Source organism: Camelina sativa, chromosome 2 (assembly GCF_030686135.1).
Source record: "Camelina sativa cultivar CO46 ecotype springtype chromosome 2, ASM3068613v1".
NCBI lineage: Eukaryota > Viridiplantae > Streptophyta > Magnoliopsida > Brassicales > Brassicaceae > Camelina > Camelina sativa.
In genome coordinates this window covers 24381333-24399078 of record NC_141881.1, presented here as the reverse complement: position 1 = coordinate 24399078, position 17746 = coordinate 24381333, and the positions used below count along the sequence as shown (strand labels likewise).

The 17746-nt window shown below is 37.7% G+C and overlaps 4 protein-coding genes and 1 pseudogene across 8 annotated transcripts; 4 read left to right on the top strand and 1 right to left on the bottom strand.

Annotated features, from left to right (window-relative positions):
* The first annotated feature begins 402 nt into the window (after positions 1-402).
* Positions 403-5336, top strand: LOC104731304 (uncharacterized). 3 transcript variants are annotated; one of them, XM_087471067.1, is made up of 9 exons: positions 403-1332; positions 1776-1809; positions 1908-1989; positions 2086-2131; positions 2216-2314; positions 2474-2542; positions 2729-3059; positions 3170-3318; positions 3424-5336. In XM_087471067.1, the coding sequence occupies exons 1-9, from the start codon at positions 811-813 to the stop codon at positions 3499-3501; spliced, it is 1410 nt and encodes a 469-aa protein (XP_087327193.1). In that variant the 5' UTR covers positions 403-810; the 3' UTR covers positions 3502-5336. The 3 variants fall into 3 exon arrangements, with proteins under 3 accessions (XP_087327193.1, XP_010448939.1, XP_087327190.1); XM_010450637.3 differs by having other exon boundaries at positions 3420-5336; XM_087471064.1 differs by lacking the exons at positions 403-1332; positions 1776-1809; positions 1908-1989; positions 2086-2131; positions 2216-2314 and having other exon boundaries at positions 2656-3059; positions 3420-5336.
* Positions 5337-6232: 896 nt separating this feature from the next.
* On the top strand, positions 6233-8444 carry LOC104731312 (transcription factor MYB120-like). The gene is made up of 3 exons (XM_087471068.1): positions 6233-6696; positions 6774-7920; positions 8010-8444. Exons 1-3 carry the CDS (start codon positions 6364-6366, stop codon positions 8273-8275), a joined length of 1746 nt encoding a protein of 581 aa, XP_087327194.1. The 5' UTR covers positions 6233-6363; the 3' UTR covers positions 8276-8444.
* A 2726-nt stretch (positions 8445-11170) lies between these two features.
* On the top strand, positions 11171-12025 carry LOC147949156 (uncharacterized). The gene has a single exon (XM_087470253.1). The coding sequence runs from the start codon at positions 11171-11173 to the stop codon at positions 12023-12025; it is 855 nt and encodes a 284-aa protein (XP_087326379.1).
* A 190-nt stretch (positions 12026-12215) lies between these two features.
* On the bottom strand, positions 12216-13924 carry LOC147949155 (UPF0725 protein At2g20620-like; annotated as a pseudogene). Its single transcript, XR_015574139.1, has 6 exons — positions 13832-13924; positions 13651-13737; positions 13331-13525; positions 12869-12990; positions 12653-12738; positions 12216-12557 (listed from the first exon to the last, which is right to left on the bottom strand). The product of XR_015574139.1 is annotated as a UPF0725 protein At2g20620-like (transcript).
* A 151-nt stretch (positions 13925-14075) lies between these two features.
* On the top strand, positions 14076-17284 carry LOC104731297 (protein HEAT INTOLERANT 4). Of its 2 annotated transcripts, none has more exons than XM_087471047.1 (15): positions 14076-14179; positions 14302-14344; positions 14470-14621; positions 14962-15000; positions 15101-15157; positions 15267-15330; positions 15457-15515; positions 15604-15728; positions 15806-15865; positions 15967-16025; positions 16154-16239; positions 16361-16393; positions 16558-16620; positions 16718-16888; positions 17026-17284. In XM_087471047.1, the coding sequence occupies exons 1-15, from the start codon at positions 14177-14179 to the stop codon at positions 17071-17073; spliced, it is 1062 nt and encodes a 353-aa protein (XP_087327173.1). In that variant the 5' UTR covers positions 14076-14176; the 3' UTR covers positions 17074-17284. The 2 variants fall into 2 exon arrangements, with proteins under 2 accessions (XP_087327173.1, XP_087327180.1); XM_087471054.1 differs by having other exon boundaries at positions 14077-14179; positions 14854-15000.
* The last annotated feature ends 462 nt before the right edge of the window (positions 17285-17746 follow it).

Sequence of the window (17746 nt, the reverse complement as noted above, 5' to 3'; positions counted from 1 at the left end):
TTCTAGACTAAAATTTTTGTTTTCCAATACTTGTCGTTTTAGGTTTCCAATGCATATGTTTGACAAAAATACCAATTTTATCCCAACTATTTTAATGATTTGACCAATGAAAAAATTAGAAAATGTATTAAAGAAGGGGTATAATAGAACATTGATCTATTTTCTTAATTTGTGTGCAAACCTCTAGAACGACAAGTAAAAAAAACCGGAGGGAGTAATATTTTTTTCTGTATATGTATTGTGGTAAAAAAAAAAATTACTTTTTTCCGGAACAGCAATTAAAAGAGGATAGTCAGAAACAATAATGAAAAATTCAGATGTTGTACTTCCAATTCAAAACGTGTTTATCCATTTTTGGTACTTTCAAAACGCAAAAATCCATAGACCTCTCTACTCTTTCTACTAGTTAAACTTCTGATTAATGAATAAATATTAATCTACACTTTAAAGGAAACAAAAAAGTGCTTAGTGTTAAAGCGCGTGAGTAAACGTGTCCAAAGCATCAAATAAGAAATTGATGACGTGGAAAATAAAATTAATAAAAAAAACTAGTAGCCGGGGCAACGTCGTCTACTGACGCCGTTTACTTCACGCAGTTTTTTTTGAACACATCAGGTTTATCCGAACCTGAGGTTCAGACTTAAGTTCGGTTGACCCAACGTTACTTCATTTTCTTCCTTTCTCTCTCCTACCCGGGAAAAAAAAAATTAGAAAGTTGGAGAGAGAGAGAGACCTTAGCTGTATAGAGAGAGAGAGAGAGAAAGGGGGATTTGGGTGTGCACTGAGTTCGATAGAAGAAGAAGAAGAAGGATGAGTCAGATCGCGAGACGGAGGAGGAAAGGTCGTCCGTCGAAGGCGGATCTGGCGGCGCGGCGGTCGTCTCCTGGTGAATCGGGATATGAGCTCCGGCGAGGTCAAAGGCTGCGGAATGTGAGGTACAACTTCGATTTCGACGATTACTTCGACGAAGAGGAAGAGGATGATGTGGAAGAGGAGAAGAGAAAGCAGAGGAAGCTGAAGCAAGTCCTTAAGCTGAACCAGAGCCGTGCTAGAGCTGACCCTCCGATTAAGAAGAGTAGAGCGCGTGTTAGTCACGCGTCTGATTATGAAGAAGAAGAGGAAGAAGATGATGATGACGAAGAACCAGAAGAGGAGGAAGAAGATGCGAGTGAGAAGAGGCAAGTGAAGAAGAGGAAAATTAACCGTCACGAGGATGAAGATGATGATGAAGATGAGGAAGAAGAAGAAGAAGAAGAAGAGAAGGATTGCGATGTGGAAGAGGAAGAGGTAGAAGAAGAGGGAGATCAAGATGATGAAGAAGAAGATGATAAGGTATGTACGGAAACCCTAGAAATTGATGAGCTTTATTGCAAGAGTTGAGAGATAGGTTTCAGTGTTTCACTCTGTAGCTCTGTGGTAGTTGCTTGCAATGAGAGTGTTGTGTGTTGGGGAGAGATACTTAAAACTGTCGGGGTCAACTGTCCCAAAAAAAAAAAAAGATAAAAAAAAACTAACTGATGCTGTCTCACTCCTTCCCTTCTCTCTCTTCCCACAGAATCTGATCACGCTTCTCACCTTTCTCTCTCCATTGCCCATTATCTTTCTCTTTCTCTCTCTTAATTGTAGATGTGTTGTTGTTGTTGTTGTTTGTGTCACACTATCTCTGTCAATCACTTCTGTCTTATTTTGTTTTGTTTGTCTGGTATTGGATTTTGATTCAAAAGACATTTTTGAGGTTTCTGATATGTGGTTACATGTCTGCATATTTTATTCAGGAGAGGAAGAAGAGTAGCGCTTCTGGTATCAGTGGTATGATGCATTTTCTGTGTTACTTACTTGGTATTGAGCTTTGATTATCATGAGTTCATGACTTATCTCATTTCTATCTCTTTTGGTGTTTTAATTAGGGACTCAGTGTGATCACTCTTTAGAAACAACACCTATCCTTGACAAGAAGCCGTTGAAGTTGATCCTTGACAAGCTTCAGAAGTACACTACTTGGAATCCCTTCTTTCTTTCTTTCCTGATGTCTGTGATTGCGTTATCACATTGTTTAAATTATCTTCTTTTTTTTTTTCCAAACAGGAAAGACATATATGGTGTGTATGCAGAACCGGTTGATCCTGAAGAGGTAATAGTATTATCTCTGAGCATTCCGTTTGGCAATTGGAGTTTGAAGTTGTCTTATTTGATATATTTTGTTTTGTATTTGTAGCTTCCTGATTATCATGATATGATAGAGCACCCCATGGATTTTTCCACTGTGAGGAAGAAGCTTGCCAATGGATCGTATTCTACATTAGAAGAGCTTGAGGTGGGTGATAAGTTTGTTTCTCTTTTCAGGATATTTGCTTCTTTGTAGAATAATCCGTTTGTGATAACACTGCTCTAGTGTATTTGCTAGGATTAGGTCTATAATCCATTGTTTATATCGTTGCTAAGCTGGTTTTGGAACTGTATGTTTTGACTGCAGGGAGATGTCTTGTTGATTTGCTCAAATGCGATGCAATACAATTCCTCAGATACTGTGTACTATAAACAGGTAATATAACATTTTCATTTTTGTCACCAATTATTTGTTTTTTTTGCATTAGTTTTTACTTCCTGCCTGCCGGGATATTGAACTCCGTTATATATTGAATCATTTCTATTCAGGAAATGTTATATTATCTGTTTATAGTACACAGGTAATATTGAACTCCGTTATATATTGAATCATTTCTATTAGGCAAGGACTATTCAGGAAATGGGGAAGAGGAAGTTCGAGAAGGCACGGATTAAGATTAAACGTGCTGAAAAAGAGCTGAAAACAGATGAAAAGGTGAAACCTGGTAGCTCTGTGAAGAAGCAAGTTAGGCAGCCTTTCAGTCGAAATGGTCTAGAGCCCGTATGTTCTGATTTCTCCTCTGGTGCAAACCTTGCTAGTGGAGGAGCTTCTCAGACCGAGCCTGTTTCCACTCAAACTGGCGGACCTGAAAAGCACAGCTACATGGATGTGCCTTTTGAGGGAACCACATCCTTGGCAGACAGTCTAGAGAAAGCAGAAGACTTATCATCTGGTATGATTCTTTGTTATATGATTTTCTAATACTTCTCTCTCCAAGAAGATATTATCTTTCATTGTTTCTAACCTACAATTTGGGGTTTTCCATTTTTACACCTCTTACAGGAAAGGGTCTCTTTGGTAGATGTGGGAGGAAGCTGTCAATTGGTGAGGAAGACCGCCGTGCAACTTATGGAAATTGGGATCAGCAAGACGATGAGAGATCTGATTCCATTTTCTCAACATTTGAGAGTGAAATCAAGCAGTTTGTTGCTGTAAGTGATAATCATTATGTCCAAAGTCTCATTCCTGCTATTTTCAGTCTCTTTTATTATTTAGTAACCTTCTTGACTAAATCTTTTCCCCGTATCATCAGGTAGGACTTCATGCAGAACATGCATATGGTAGGAGCCTTGCACGCTTTGCTGCTACTCTTGGACCCGTTGCATGGAAAATAGCTTCTCAGCGAATCGAGCAAGCACTACCTGCAGACTTTAAGTTTGGTCGGGGCTGGGTTGGAGAATATGAGCCGCTTCCTACACCAGTACTTCTATTTGAAACCTGCACACCTAAAGAACCACCTAAAGAAGCATCTGTGTTTTCAAAACCCAAGTCAAATGCTACTGCAAAGAAGAATGAGTTTTTGTTTAAGACTCCTCTACCTACAAAGGAACAACAGAGCAGTAGACCCGTTCGAGATGGAAACCGTCCTTTCCCGTTTCCAACATCCATTGGTGCTGTGTCAGAAGGGATTCCATCTTTTGTCGCTACTCAAGTAGGAAACCTAAAATCTATGAGCCAGCATGAATATCAAAATCCTTCCCCTCTAGATTTTGTCAAGCCTCAAACTAGGATCTCTCAGCAAGTAGAGCTGAATTTACCACCACCAGCAGAACCAACCAATTCTGGTTCTGCTTTTGTTTCGGAACACCGAAGCTTTGGAAAATCAGATACAGTGGCATCATACAGGTCATCCAGTGACATGATGAGGAGCATGACCACTACAGATTCTGAACATTATAAGCATCAGATGACTACTAACGGGATCTTCCCTGGTGGATTTAGTAATGGCAAAGTCTCTCCCAGTGTGAACAACAGATTGTTTGATCTATCTACTGATTCTGCTAATCAGATGAGTCGCACAGCAACAACTTCACAACAACCCATGAGAGAACAGAGTCATCAAAGCCACAGCGAACAAGCACAGTTTATGAGAAACTTCAATGAGAAGGCTCGAACACAGCACAACTCCACTCATAATGACCTTAAAGCTAATAATATTCCTCCCAATGTCTCATCACCACTATCCGCAAGAAGTGAAGATACAAGCAATGCTTCTGTAGCAGCAGCACGAGCATGGATGTCTATAGGAGCTGGAGGGAATAATAGTAAACAAACATTTGAAAATCATAGTATTCAGAAAAGCAGCCAGATATCTGCAGAGTCCTTGTATAATCCTTCAAGGGAACACCAACTTCACCAACAAGCTTTTACATCGAGAGACCCCAAAGAGACACAGTTCCATCCTCAAAAGAATGGTTTCCCTTTCCAGACATTTGTGCAGCAACAGCCTGTCCATGGGATGATGAACGGAGGATCCCAACAACCATTTCAGAACAACCGACCAATTGTTTTCCCTCAGATGGCTGCTCCAACTTCTGATTTCACAAGATTCCATGTCCAGTCCCCATGGCGAGGAGGCATTACTCCACAAGTCCAGTTAAAGCACAGACAAGAGAATCTCAATCTCCCTCCAGATTTGAACATCGGAGTTCATTCGCCTGATTCTCCTGCAAAACAGTCTTCTGGTGTTCGAGTCGATTCCCAACAGCCTGATTTGGCGCTACAGCTCTAAAAAAAAACAGCCAATCAAGAACAAGCCTAACAATTTCAAGGAGGCTCTGGAGTACCACTGTCCCAAGCAAATGTTATCGCCACAGCATTTTTGTGCTCATCTTTGCATCAGGTGATAAAAAGGCTGGATATGTAATTGATCGCTGGGGAAGAAAACGGAAACAAACAAAACCCCTAGAGCTGTTTAACCTGGTGAGTCGACATGTGAATCAATATCTTGTACTTAGGCTTCTTTATTTTTTTTGTGATGTGGTTAGTTTTGGTTTGAGGTTCAAGCCGGTTTAGAGTCATCAGTCTAGTGATCTAAGAGTTGAAATTGGAGAATGTTTACTGATATCGACGCCCTGGTTAGCTAACTATTTTCCTAACTTAGATGTTCAATCAAACCAATCTAGTTCTCGATTCACCTGATTCCATGAAAGTCTTTGGTCTTCCTACACTTCTCTATTTGTTATATATATATATATATAAATGGATTATTATAGTATATGATGATAATAATACGACCATAGTGAAGGTTGTTTGGTCGAGTCTTTGTGTCTAAATTATGGCACACACAAGTGGGTACGGTTGCGTCATTTGCTTTGAAAGAAGGAAAGGTCACAACAAGTGGTTCAAAGATAAGAAAAGATACCATAAGGCATCATGGTATGGATAAAAGAGTATTAATTAATGAGATAAAAGAGTATTAAAATAACAACTAAATCTTTCTATTTAGTTGTAATCTCCGGATTCTGTAAGAATTCGACATACGTACACCTGACTGTTGGGAACGCCGAGTAATAGAATCTGATAATCTTGTGTTTATCTATCCAAACTGACAGTTCTGTAAGAAATAAAAAAGGTGTTATTTGCAAGTTGAAAACACGTGACCAATCTTTGTAAAAATAAGCTGTTTCTACATGTATAAAAATAGCTAATCATGTAAAAAGTAAGTCGTATGATCAAATCCTGATTCGCATGTATTAAAAGAAGACACAGTTGTAGTATGAACACAAAGCGCGTTACAAATGTCATTGCCTAAAATATAAGGTAAGAAAAAGAAAAAGAAAAACATGTGTAAAATACAAGAAAAAACAACCGATCTTGTGAGTTGTCTTAAGAAGACTTGTGTTGTGTCCAGAGAAACAAACACTGTTAATTTCTTTCTGTCTCTCCTCTTTTTTATTTATATCTCTTTTAATTTCTTGTTTTTTCCGTTGTAATTTTTACACCGGAAAATTACCAAAGTTACCTCTTCTTTCTGTTTTCTCCCTCTTCGTCCATCATTTGTCACAGTAAAAAGAAAAAAACAAAGCAGAGACAACAAATATTTTTTTGATGGCCGAACTTGGGGGGTGAAAATCACTTTGTGGGTCTCACCTTTCTCAAATCCCCCCAATCATAAGCCTTTCCGACGACGATACAAACTCTGTTTTTTTTCTTTTTAGTTTCTTTCTCTTCTTGAATCGGCAAGGGAAGAAGCTATGATCATGTACGGAGGAGGAGGAGGAGGAGCAGGGAAGGACGGTGGATCCACCAATCACATATCAGACGGAGGAGTGGTATTGAAGAAAGGTCCATGGACTGCGGCTGAAGATGAGATACTTGCTGCGTACGTTAGAGAGAACGGTGAAGGAAACTGGAACGCTGTTCAGAAAAACACAGGTTTGGCTCGTTGCGGCAAAAGCTGCCGTCTTCGATGGGCTAATCATCTCCGTCCTAATCTCAAAAAAGGTTCTTTCACCGGCGATGAAGAACGTCTCATCATTCAGCTTCATGCTCAGCTTGGTAACAAATGGGCTCGCATGGCTGCTCAGGTATATAAACAACTAACCTAACACCTAGTTACTTGCGTTAAACGGAAACTAATCTTTTCACAAATTTGTATAATTAGTTGCCGGGAAGAACAGACAACGAGATCAAGAACTACTGGAACACGCGTTTGAAACGCCTCCATCGCCAAGGACTTCCTCTTTATCCTCCAGATATTATCCCTAACCATCAACTCCATCCACATCCACATCAACAACAACAACATCATCATCAACAACAACAACAGCATAACCATCATCATCAGCAAATGTATTTTCAACCACACTCTTCACAACCAAACACACCATCATCCTCACCTCTTCCATCTCCAACACCACTAAACGCAAACGCAAATTCCCCATCATCCTTCACTTTCCATTCACCAACCGCTAATCTCCTCCATCCACTTAGCCCTCACACTCCAAACACACCGCAAACTCCTTCTCAACTCTGTTCCACACCGCCTCCACCGCCACTCTCCTCTCCTTTCCCTCGCAACAACCAATACCCGACTCTTCCTCTCTTCGCCCTCCAACATTCCCAAACCAACAACAACGACGCAAATTTCACTTTCCCTAGACCTCCACCTCTCCTTCAACCGCCTTCATCCCTCCTCGCAAAACGGTACAACAATGCTAATACTCCTCTCAATTGCATCAACCGCGTCTCAACCGCACCATTTTCCCCTGTGTCAAGAGAATCCTACACTTCCTTTCTAACATTGCCTTACCCTTCCCCAACCTCTCAAACCGCTACTTACCACAACACTAATAACAATTACTCTTCTTCTCCTTCCTTCTCTTTAAACCCTTCATCTTCTTACCCTACAACAACTTCTTCCCCAAGCTATCTCCACTCCCATTACACTCCTTCTCCCACCTCCTTTCATACCAGCCCGGTTTACTCCATGAAACAAGAGCAGCTCCCTTCAAACCAAATTCCCCAAATAGATGCCTACAATAACATCAACAACTTCACAGACAATGAGAGACAAAATCATAACCTTAACAGTTCTGGTGTTCATAGAAGAAGTAGTAGCTGCAGCCTCTTAGAGGATGTCCTTGAAGAGGCTGAAGTTTTAGCCGCTGAAGGCAGAGATCGGCCCTCAAAACGAAGAAACCTCACAGCTTCTCCTCCGAACCACAACAACAACAACAACGACAACGACAATTTCTTCTCGGTTAGTTTCGGACATTATGATTCTTCTGACAACTTATGTTCCTTACAAGGTAAATTAAAACCGCTCAAAACGCTTCAAATCTAAACTACACTTGTCTCCAGGTAAAAAAATTAAAATATGTTTTTGACTGAAACGCAGATTTGAAACCGCAGGAAGATGAGTCTCTTCAAATGAACACAATGCAAGAAGACATAGCTAAGCTTCTTGATTGGGGAAGTGATAGTGGAGAGATCTCTAACGGACAATCATCTGTTGTCACTGACGAGAATCTTGTTCTTGATGTTCATCAATTCGCTTCACTATTCCCGGCTGATTCTACAGCCGTGGTAACCGCAACAAACGACCATCACAACAACAACAATAATAATAATTGCTCCTGGGGCGACATGCAGGGATTAAGCTAGAACAAAAAGTCTGAAAAAAATCTACGTACGGACTAAGATCAAGAACTAACAAAGAACAGAGTTTTTTGATCTTTGATTGTATATGAATTTATTTATTTTTACTTATATTTGTTGCAAATCTTTGGATAACTATTCAATGATATTTTATATTCTTTTTTCTTGATTTTGTGATTATGATACGTTCATGTATTTTGTTTTTCAAACTCCACTACTTTCATTAAAGTACCTAGGCGCTAGTCTTTTAAAGAAACGGAGCACAAAACAGTGCCGTATTTACATATATTAGATATTTAGATATAAGCGATTTTTGCCAATTGCTTCGGCGCCACAAATAAGGCCAGAAGTAGTGTTCTCATCCATCCTCTTCGGCTCTTCATGACACAAACTTTGTAGGAAACATATATATATCCTAGGAACACCGTAACTCCATACGACCACCAATCACCACACTCGATAATTCTGTCAGACATATATTCTAACGTGTAGGCCGCATTGATCACGCTGCTACAGTCGCTGAATAGAATGATCAGTAAGCTTTTCTTTGTTTTTCATGTTTTTTGGTCTTTTATTATTATTATTATTATTATTTTTATATAATATACATTACCGTGCCTCATGTGTATTGAAAAGTCTATTTATCCAATGCCACAAAATAGTAAAAAATTGTAAGGCTATATCTTTTTAGTTAGGTTATGTATTTAGTTTACAAATGTGTTTAGCTTTTTATTTTAAAAAGCCATGATATAATCTGTGTTATTAATATTTTTTTTATTTCATATTTCTTAATCTTTTATTTGTATTAATAGAGTATTATATAATGTATTAGATGTTTGAAAGTAAAATGGAAAACTACATGAAAGTTAAGAACTTGTATTAAAATTTTATACAAAATGATATTTTAAATGAACTAACAAAATGCTATTGTGACAATAAAAAATAGATGGTATGATATCTGATAATTGTTAAAACATTTTACTTATGTTTTTTTTTTTTAATATTTTACATATGTTTTGCTTATTTTTTTGTTAATCTCTATTCAACATTTCAAAAAACCAAAAAAATGACTAATTTGCTGCCATATATAAACAATTACACCTACAATTTATATTTATATAGAATTTAATGTAAATTTATACTCAATGTATCAATCAATCAATCAAATAATTTATATATAGATGATTTTATCAGAGTTAGAGGTAGATTAAGAGTGTTTAGACAACACTTATACTCATTTCGTCTCAAAACGATGTTGTGAGAGAAGTTTAAATAGGTCATTTATAATGTGTTCTATGAGTGAACTAAATATGTACCTTAACAAATCTACTTTCATTTACATCAAAGGTTACAAAACCATTTCTCCCATGGATAAAGCGTTTGAAATTCTCAAGACTTACATGTATGATTTACAAATACTTGTTAAAATCCAATGTTATTCATTTAATCATTTGTTTTTGGATTTCAACATCCACTTTATGTTTTAAATAGATGTGAATAGATTTGAAAGTGTAAAATCTCAAACCTCAACAGTTGACACAAGAGATGTTCAAGCTGTTTGGGCTGCTTTGGAAGGAATGTTTGAAGATCTCTTATCTTCTGATATTTCCATCCATGAGTGTTTTGCAGTAGCTGGTAAGAAGTTGAAACCATCAGCTTTTGCAACCCGGAGAAAACGCAAAGTAAGCTTGATATCTTTCTTATTGGAGGAGGAGGATCATGGGAGCTCTTAGACATCAACGAGATCATGGTAAGATTGTAGTTTAGACATATAAGGAAGTAGTTAGGAGAGAATCTCCAAAACAATATTTGACAATATAGGACACAACTACTATTGTTTAGAAAAGATTTGATATTGAAATACTTTCTTTTATAAATACTTTCTTTTATAATATATTAATTATTTTATAGAAAAAAATAATATATTAAATAAAAACGAAAACAAAAGTTATTTGACTCTTAGTTATTTTAGTTAAAAAAGTTCATTTAGTAATATGTATAATAACTTAATACAAATCATAAAAGAAAATAAAATTATAGAATATATTTTTTAACCATTGTAAAATATAAAAGAAAAATGAATGTTGAATTATGATGTGGAAGAGAGAAAATATGATGTGTAATTAATAAGTATGGTGTTGTAATTCTAAACCAATGTAGATACATGGTCTTAGGCACTTACCAAACTCGATTACTCGAGTGTTTCTGTTCCGGTTCGATTTTTCCAACACTTTTGATTCAATTACCCAAATCGACCCGGTTCTGGCTTACCGGGTTTCAGTAAGCGGCAAAAAAAAAACCTCACAACTCTGTTTTAAAAACTCTCTCTCTCTCTCTCTCTCTCTCGTGTCGCTCGCTCATCATCTTGTTTCGATCTCTACTCTTGCAAAATCGGAAAACATGGTAAGTTTCTCTATTGGCTTTGTTCTTCGATTAGATTACATTTCATTGATCTATTAGGGTTTTTTTCACTGTTCTCAAACCCGTCGATTGATGTCTTCGTTTCCTTGTGTTCAGGCTCGTCCTAACCAGCAAATCGTCGATAATGGAGGAGGCACAGGTACCTCCTTTAATTCGATTTGAAAATGTTATCTTCGTTTTCAGTATCCTGAGACGCAATTAAGATTTTTTTGATCATGTACTGAGACTTGGTTATGTTGATTTGGTGATATCGAGAAGGGACCGTATTAGTGAATGGTGATAAGAAGAAACCTGCTCTTCGTGGTGGTGGTGGTAAGCAAAAGAGGAAAACGAAGAAGGAAGCTGAGAAGAAAGATGTGAAGAAACCCCGAGCGACCAGAACCAGACCACAGCAACAGACTGAGTACTTTGAGGACATCAGGAGAAACGTAATCTGGTAATGCTTTGTTCTCTAACCCTAGCGTACTCTGGGGGTAAATTATGTATACTCCTTATGATTTCATCACTACAATTTTGTGGATTCTTCTCTGTGTCTGTGATCACGTAAAAACGCTATCACATTTGAGTTATAGAGGAGTGGCCAAGACATTTGCTAAGGTTGAAGTTAAGAATGGAGCGGTTGCATCCTTTTGGTTTGATAACTGGTCGGATAAGGGCTGTCTGATGGATGTCATTGGGGAGAGAGGCCTGATTGATTTGGGAATTGGGCAACATATCACTGTTCAGGAAGCATGGAGCCGGCGAAGGAGAACAAACCATCGTATGGACATGCTGAGAGATATTGAAGATGCTTTGAGTCAGACATATCGGAACAGAATTACTGACCAAAGGGATGTGGTGTTGTGGAAGGGGAAGGGATGTGTCTTTAACACAGTTTTTTCGACCAAGGATACTTGGAATAATATTCGACAAACATCTCAGCCTATAGCTTGGCATAAAGGAGTATGGTTTGCTCAAACAACCCCTAAATACTCTTTCTGCACCTGGCTTGCTATGCATAACCGGCTATCTACGAGGGATCGTATGGCGGTTTGGAACAATGGTGGAGTTGTGGGCTGTGCTTTCTGTTCCACGCCTGTGGAGACTCGCAACCACCTGTTTTTTACTTTCTCTTACACTTCTGCAGTCTGGTCTGCTATTGCGAAGACTCTCTATAACACCAGGTTCACTAATGACTGGCTGCAATTGGTGGATTATTTCTCTGCAGATCACCAGGATCATCTTCAAGGGTTCTTAATACGGAACACTTTCCAACTTACTCTGCACTCCCTCTGGCGTGAAAGAAATGCTCGGCGCCATGGTGAACTCACAAGCAACTTCGGGCACAGCTTTTAGTACTTGGGTCCCTTGAGGATAGACGCTATGCAGATGGACTCCAAGCCTGGTTTGCTTATAGGACCTAGGGGTTTTGGAAGCCCTTTACACAAAACTCTGTTTTAAAAATCTGTTTTAAAACTCTGTTTTAAATTGTTCTTCAGATTACTTTTCAGAATCGCAGATGTAAAAGTTATTTATACATTTGAAAAGGTATTTCCATCTAAACATTTTTAACTTCAAGGAACATGTGTTATTTTACATGATTAAATGGACCCATTCTAAAACAATTATAGATGATGATAAAATTAACAAAGATTGGGATTCCTTATTTCGATGTCTACTTGTTCATCTCAACATTTTTAACTTCAAGGCACATGTGTTGTGGTCTTCCATCCCTCGTTTGCCTTATTATGGATTTGTACTCGGCACCTCCACGAGTCTTGAAACTTAAGTAGAAGATTGCATTGCTCGACTTCAACTTCAAAGTTGACTCTATGTCTTCCTTTGTTTGTACCACCACTTTCTTTATCTCCAATGGGAGATGATCCACCTGCAAAACAAAAAGCATGGCTAAGAGAAGAGTGCATGAACCAAAAAAAAAAAGAGAGTATACTCTCACTTCTCTAGGCATATATTATTCCTCACCATGTGATAAATCCACCTAGAGTATGCAGCAACTTGAGCATATAGATGAAGCCATGCATTCTCTTGCGCAAATCCGAATCATTCACCTACATTTGAAACATTTTTAACATTTTTAGTGGAACAACAAGGTGTTGGGTGTCTGTCGGGTGTGTTGAGCAGATGATCAAATAAAAGGAAATAAGTAAAAAAAAAAAGGTTCATAGCTAAACAGCAAACCTCATAGAAGTGTAGCTTATCGCTTCCTGTAAGTGCATCATCATCTAGCCACTTAGGCATCAGACCAGTATAGAGCACGTCTACACCATTTGGGTCCCATTGGGAACCGCTTTCTCCAGACCCTAGAGCAACAAATTTATAGAAGATTATTAATTGAATTGGTGGATGGAAAACTAGCATAGACAGAAACACCAAAAACAATTATGCATGTAACTTGTAAGGTCATGACAAAAAAAAAACATGCATACATGAAACATATACAGACGACTTGATATTTTCACTCATAGATTAGGCTTATATAGTATAGAGCAGATAATTAAACATGGTGGGAATCCTAAGGGGGGGTCAGAAACATACAAAATATTTAAGACGGGGCTAGTACGTAACAACAAAATCAACAGTTCAAAAAAAACGATAGCTAATAAAAGGGACATATGGAAAATCATATATAGACCATGTTACCTGTAGGTCTGCAATAAGTGGTGATTAATCTCAAGTTCTCATCATTCCTCTGAGAAGAATGCCAAACACAGGTGTCGATACTATGAATAGAACCGTTGGCGGGGTCACAGGCATCCAATGTCATAATATATATTTGACATGTGAAACAGCTCGCGGAAGGAGTTGGGTTACAGTCAAGAACTGTAAATTAGTCCCCTACATATATACAGCCGTGGAGATGTAAAATCAGAACCAAAAGGACAGTAGAAGAAGAAGAAGAAGAAGAAGAAGAAGAAGAAGAAGAAAGGGAATAAGAGCAACATAGAGTCATGAGTTGTTACCTTGTGAGAATTGAAGCAATGGAGTCCAAACTTTGATATGGATTCGTTAGCGGGAGTACAACCAATGGCTTTTATCCCACGATATCCCTACAAATAAACATGGAGAAACAAAATAAATCACAACAAGGAGATTTGAGAGAGAGAGAGAGAGAGAGAGAGTATCAAATTGACAAATTCTAACCTTAACCTTAACGTGTTCGACATCGGAGGAGAAGGATTCTTTTTCTATCGGTGAAGAAGGTGGAGAATTGCCCGGACCTTTGAGCATCTTTCCGATTTAGTACGAATCGGAGACGCTAGGGGTTTTTATAACCAAATTGTGTTTTAGTTACAATTTTGGTAAACCAAAATTGATCCAATAACCCAAAATCGATCCGGTTCTTGCTTACCGGGTTTCATTAATAGCGTTAGCGTCAATCATAAGCGGCAAAAAAAAAACCTCACAACTCTGTTTTAAAAACCTCTCTCTCTCGCGTCAATCGCTCATCGACTTGTTTCGATCTCTACTCTTGCAAAATCTGAAAACATGGTAAGTTTCTCTATTGTCTTTCTTCTTCTTCTTCGATTAGGTTACGTTTCATTGATCTATTAGGGTTTCTTTTCACTGTTCTCAAACCCGTTGAATGATGTCTTCGTTTTCCTTGTGTTCAGGCTCTACCTAACCAGCAAATCGTCGATAATGGAGGAGGCACAGGTACCTCCTTTCGCCGTATATTCTAAATCGATTTGAAATATTTAATCTTTGTTTTTAGTATTGAGATTTTTCTGATCATGTACTGAGACTTGGTTATGTTGATTTGGTGCTTGGGGTCGTAATAGTGAATGGTGATAAGAAGAAACCTTCTCTTCGTGGTGGTAAGAGAAAGAGGAAAACGAAGAAGGAAGCTGAGAAGAAAGATGTGAAGAAACCCCGAGCGACCAGAACCAGACCACAGCAAGAGACTGAGTACTTTGAGGACAAACGTAATCTGGTAATGCTTTGTCTAACCCTAGCGTACTCTGGGGGCTAAATTATGTATACTGCTTTTGATTTCATCACTGCAATTTTGGGGCTTCTTCTCTTTGAATACAACAAATGTGAGATACTACGTTTTTAGTTCATTTATATAAAGAGGATTCTGTTCATCTGTTTTGTGGGGGATTCTCTTATTTGCGGACCTGTTAAGAACTCTTGGTTCTGATAAACTCGTTTGGTGGTGTCAGAATGCTACTGTGGATTTACCTCTACGAGAACAGTTGTATGTTATGGCGAGCTTGAGTCAGTGAAAACAAATGGCTTGTTTTGTTTTGTGTTTGTGTTTGTGTTTGCAGGAAGATTTGTGGAAGGCTGCATTTCCAGTGGGAACTGAGGTATATATATATATTGTTTTTTTAGGAGCTTCAACATCTCTGAGTTACTCTCTCCATCGATGTGCTTTGCTTATATATGTTTGTCAAATTGTGATGGCAGTGGCATAATTTAGATGCAGTTTATAATGAATTCAATTGGGATTTCAAAACTCTTGAAGTAAGTTGTTTTGGATTATTACATTCTCCATTTTTGTTGTTGTCTGTTGTCTATATTGTAAGAAGGGGTTTGACAAGAGATATATTCTGGTAATTTATTTATCTTTCAGGAAGCATTTGAGGAAGGAGGAATACTCTATGGCAAGAAAGTCTTTGTTTTTGGCTTTGCTGAACGTAAGATATGTTTTCTCTCGTTTTGAGATTTTTTTTACTTATCTTTTAATAACTTGTATCTTTTGGCACTCTAATTTGCTTCTAGTTCATGCATGTTTAGTCAATTTTCTCTTCTTATGGTTACAGCTCAGTACTTCTATGACACCGAAGGAAAAAAAATGGTCCATGTCCCATCAGTTGTTGCTGTAAGTCTCTCTATTAACGGTTTGCTTGCTATCACTGATCATATAACAACCATTTCTCTATATAAGAAATATGTTCTATATTTTGCAGGTTGAATCACCATTTCCGCCTTCTGATAAGTTAGCAATCACATCGATTCAGGGTGCAGCGGAGGAAATCGTTCCAATGAAGCAGATGAAAATGGACTGGGTTCCTTACATTCCTTTTGAAACAAGGTACCATGGTGACGAGATCTTCTCGCATTTTGGGTGTTTATTACTGGCAGTTACTATATTGCTTTTGCTTCTTGCAGAGATAAACAAGTTGATAGGATGAACTTTCAAATTTTTATCATGGGCTGTACGCAAAGGAGGTAAGCAACATGTTACATGGCATCATCACATATCCTTTTTGCATATAATCTACAAGTTATGGTGTAGTCAAATTAATTAAGCTTTGTACATTTATCTGCAGATCTGCTCTCAGACATTTGAAGGAAGATCGTATCAAGAAGTTCGAGTATTCCCTTCCTTGTGAGTTTAAATACTCTTACTACCAGTACTAGTTAAAATTTCTAAAGGGAACCATTTATACTATTCTTTATTATGTATGTGGGTACACAACAACAAAATCTAATGTCTCTTCTTTATTTTTTTTGCAGATTTCTATAACCCGTTTGTGGAAGATGCACTTGAACAGAGTACTGAGGTCGACATTTTGTCCCCCTCTGATTCTGAACCGGAGCCAGTAAGTTTTTTTGGCATGCAATGAACATTGTATTGGAAGTGACAGTCTTTTGATAGGGGCCACTTTAATTTTGGGTATTCTTTTTTTATAATCAAAGCTTTAATTTTCTCTGTTAATGCAGCTTGTATTTGACTGGAAGTATACCAAACTTCAGGTGTGTGTGTTTCTGTAACGAGCAAAACTTGGATTTACTTGTTCATTTAAATCGAAAGAGAGTTGTCATCTTCTCACTGCACTTTCCCTGTTTGTTCAAATTGCATTCACTGTATGCTGAATCTTGAGATGGCTTTTTTTGTTTTTGTTTTGCATCTATCTCAGGAATTTGTTGATGATCTGATTGAAGGGGAATTATTAGCTGCTGAGAAAGAGGATGAATTCAAAGTAAGTTCAAGCTGTAGACGCAAATTGTCAGTTCTTGACACTTGAGTAGTATTTATATTCTTTAAATTACCAAATAATGTTATTTATTTTTTCCCAGGAGTTTGTGAAAGAGCAAGTTCGAGCAGCAAAGAAAGCTAATAGAGAGGCTAGAGAGGCTCGAGAGAAAGCAATAGAAGAAATGAGCGAAGAGACTAAGGAAGCCTTTCAAAGCATCAAGTTCTACAAATTCTACCCTCGCCCTTCACCCCATGTCCCTACATTCCTGACGGTAAGAACAAAGGACAAACAAACTAACCAGCCTTCTCCAAGAAACCAGTAACTCTTAAAAAGAATGTTATAGTATAGTTTGTTACGACGACGCTCTGAATTGTTTGCTGATCTTTTCTGTTATTTTGTTTTCTGCAGTCGTCTTTCATTAACCGATACTACGGGAAAGCTCATCAAGTCCTTTGAAGTGGAGTCATCAGAAAACAGCTTTTCTTCCTCTATAGTTAAAAAAGCCAACTTCAGAAAATGTCTTTTATTCTTTTTCAATTCTATTCTTCTCTAGAAAGAAATAATACATCAGTTGTAATTAAGTATTTTCCAATCCCTAAGAGCTGTGGGATGATTTGACCTTTTGTGAATTCTATCTACCTTGCAAGAGTTCGTTTGGCAGTCTCAAGATATAACTTGTTTCGTGTGTTATTAGTCTTTATATATAAAAAAAAAAAAAAAAAAAAAAAAAACCCACCTTCAAGTTAGAAAAATGACATTACATACAAAAACAAGTGATTAGCATAAATAAGAACATTATTTTACCCTTTTATACAACACGAGTCTCTAGAGTTTGCTACTTGGAGTTAGTTTTGCCTAGAGGAGCTTCATGTTACCTACCTTTGTGTTTACTTAATTCATCCTTTAAAAATGTGTTTGTATAAGTTTGATCTGTCGCAGCTCAGTTCTGAGGCAGATAATTACTAACTGGTTTCAGTAGTTGATGCATGTAGCTTGTATGTTGTTAACCTCTGATTAATTTTGATGAGACCAAATTTGTTAAGAGACATCTTACTGGAGAGTTTAAGAAAGAATAAGATGATGAGACTTCTTGTTCGTTAATATCATAAGACAAACAACAAAAAGTATA

What these genes read in the sequence shown, in the direction of transcription:
- LOC147949156 (XM_087470253.1), top strand. Translation starts at nt 11,171, where the DNA reads ATGTATACTCCTTATGATTTCATCACTACAATTTTGTGGATTCTTCTC.
- LOC104731297 (XM_087471047.1), top strand. An exon ending in CGATAATGGAGGAGGCACAG is followed by an intron (nt 14,345 to 14,469) that starts GTACCTCCTTTC and finishes GGGTCGTAATAG; the next exon opens with TGAATGGTGATAAGAAGAAA. An exon ending in ATGTCCCATCAGTTGTTGCT is followed by an intron (nt 15,516 to 15,603) that starts GTAAGTCTCTCT and finishes TATATTTTGCAG; the next exon opens with GTTGAATCACCATTTCCGCC.
- LOC104731312 (XM_087471068.1), top strand. Translation starts at nt 6,364, where the DNA reads ATGATCATGTACGGAGGAGGAGGAGGAGGAGCAGGGAAGGACGGTGGA. An exon ending in GGGCTCGCATGGCTGCTCAG is followed by an intron (nt 6,697 to 6,773) that starts GTATATAAACAA and finishes TTGTATAATTAG; the next exon opens with TTGCCGGGAAGAACAGACAA. An exon ending in CAACTTATGTTCCTTACAAG is followed by an intron (nt 7,921 to 8,009) that starts GTAAATTAAAAC and finishes ACTGAAACGCAG; the next exon opens with ATTTGAAACCGCAGGAAGAT.
- LOC104731304 (XM_010450637.3), top strand. Translation starts at nt 811, where the DNA reads ATGAGTCAGATCGCGAGACGGAGGAGGAAAGGTCGTCCGTCGAAGGCG. An exon ending in ATGAAGAAGAAGATGATAAG is followed by an intron (nt 1,333 to 1,775) that starts GTATGTACGGAA and finishes TATTTTATTCAG; the next exon opens with GAGAGGAAGAAGAGTAGCGC. An exon ending in TAGCGCTTCTGGTATCAGTG is followed by an intron (nt 1,810 to 1,907) that starts GTATGATGCATT and finishes TGTTTTAATTAG; the next exon opens with GGACTCAGTGTGATCACTCT.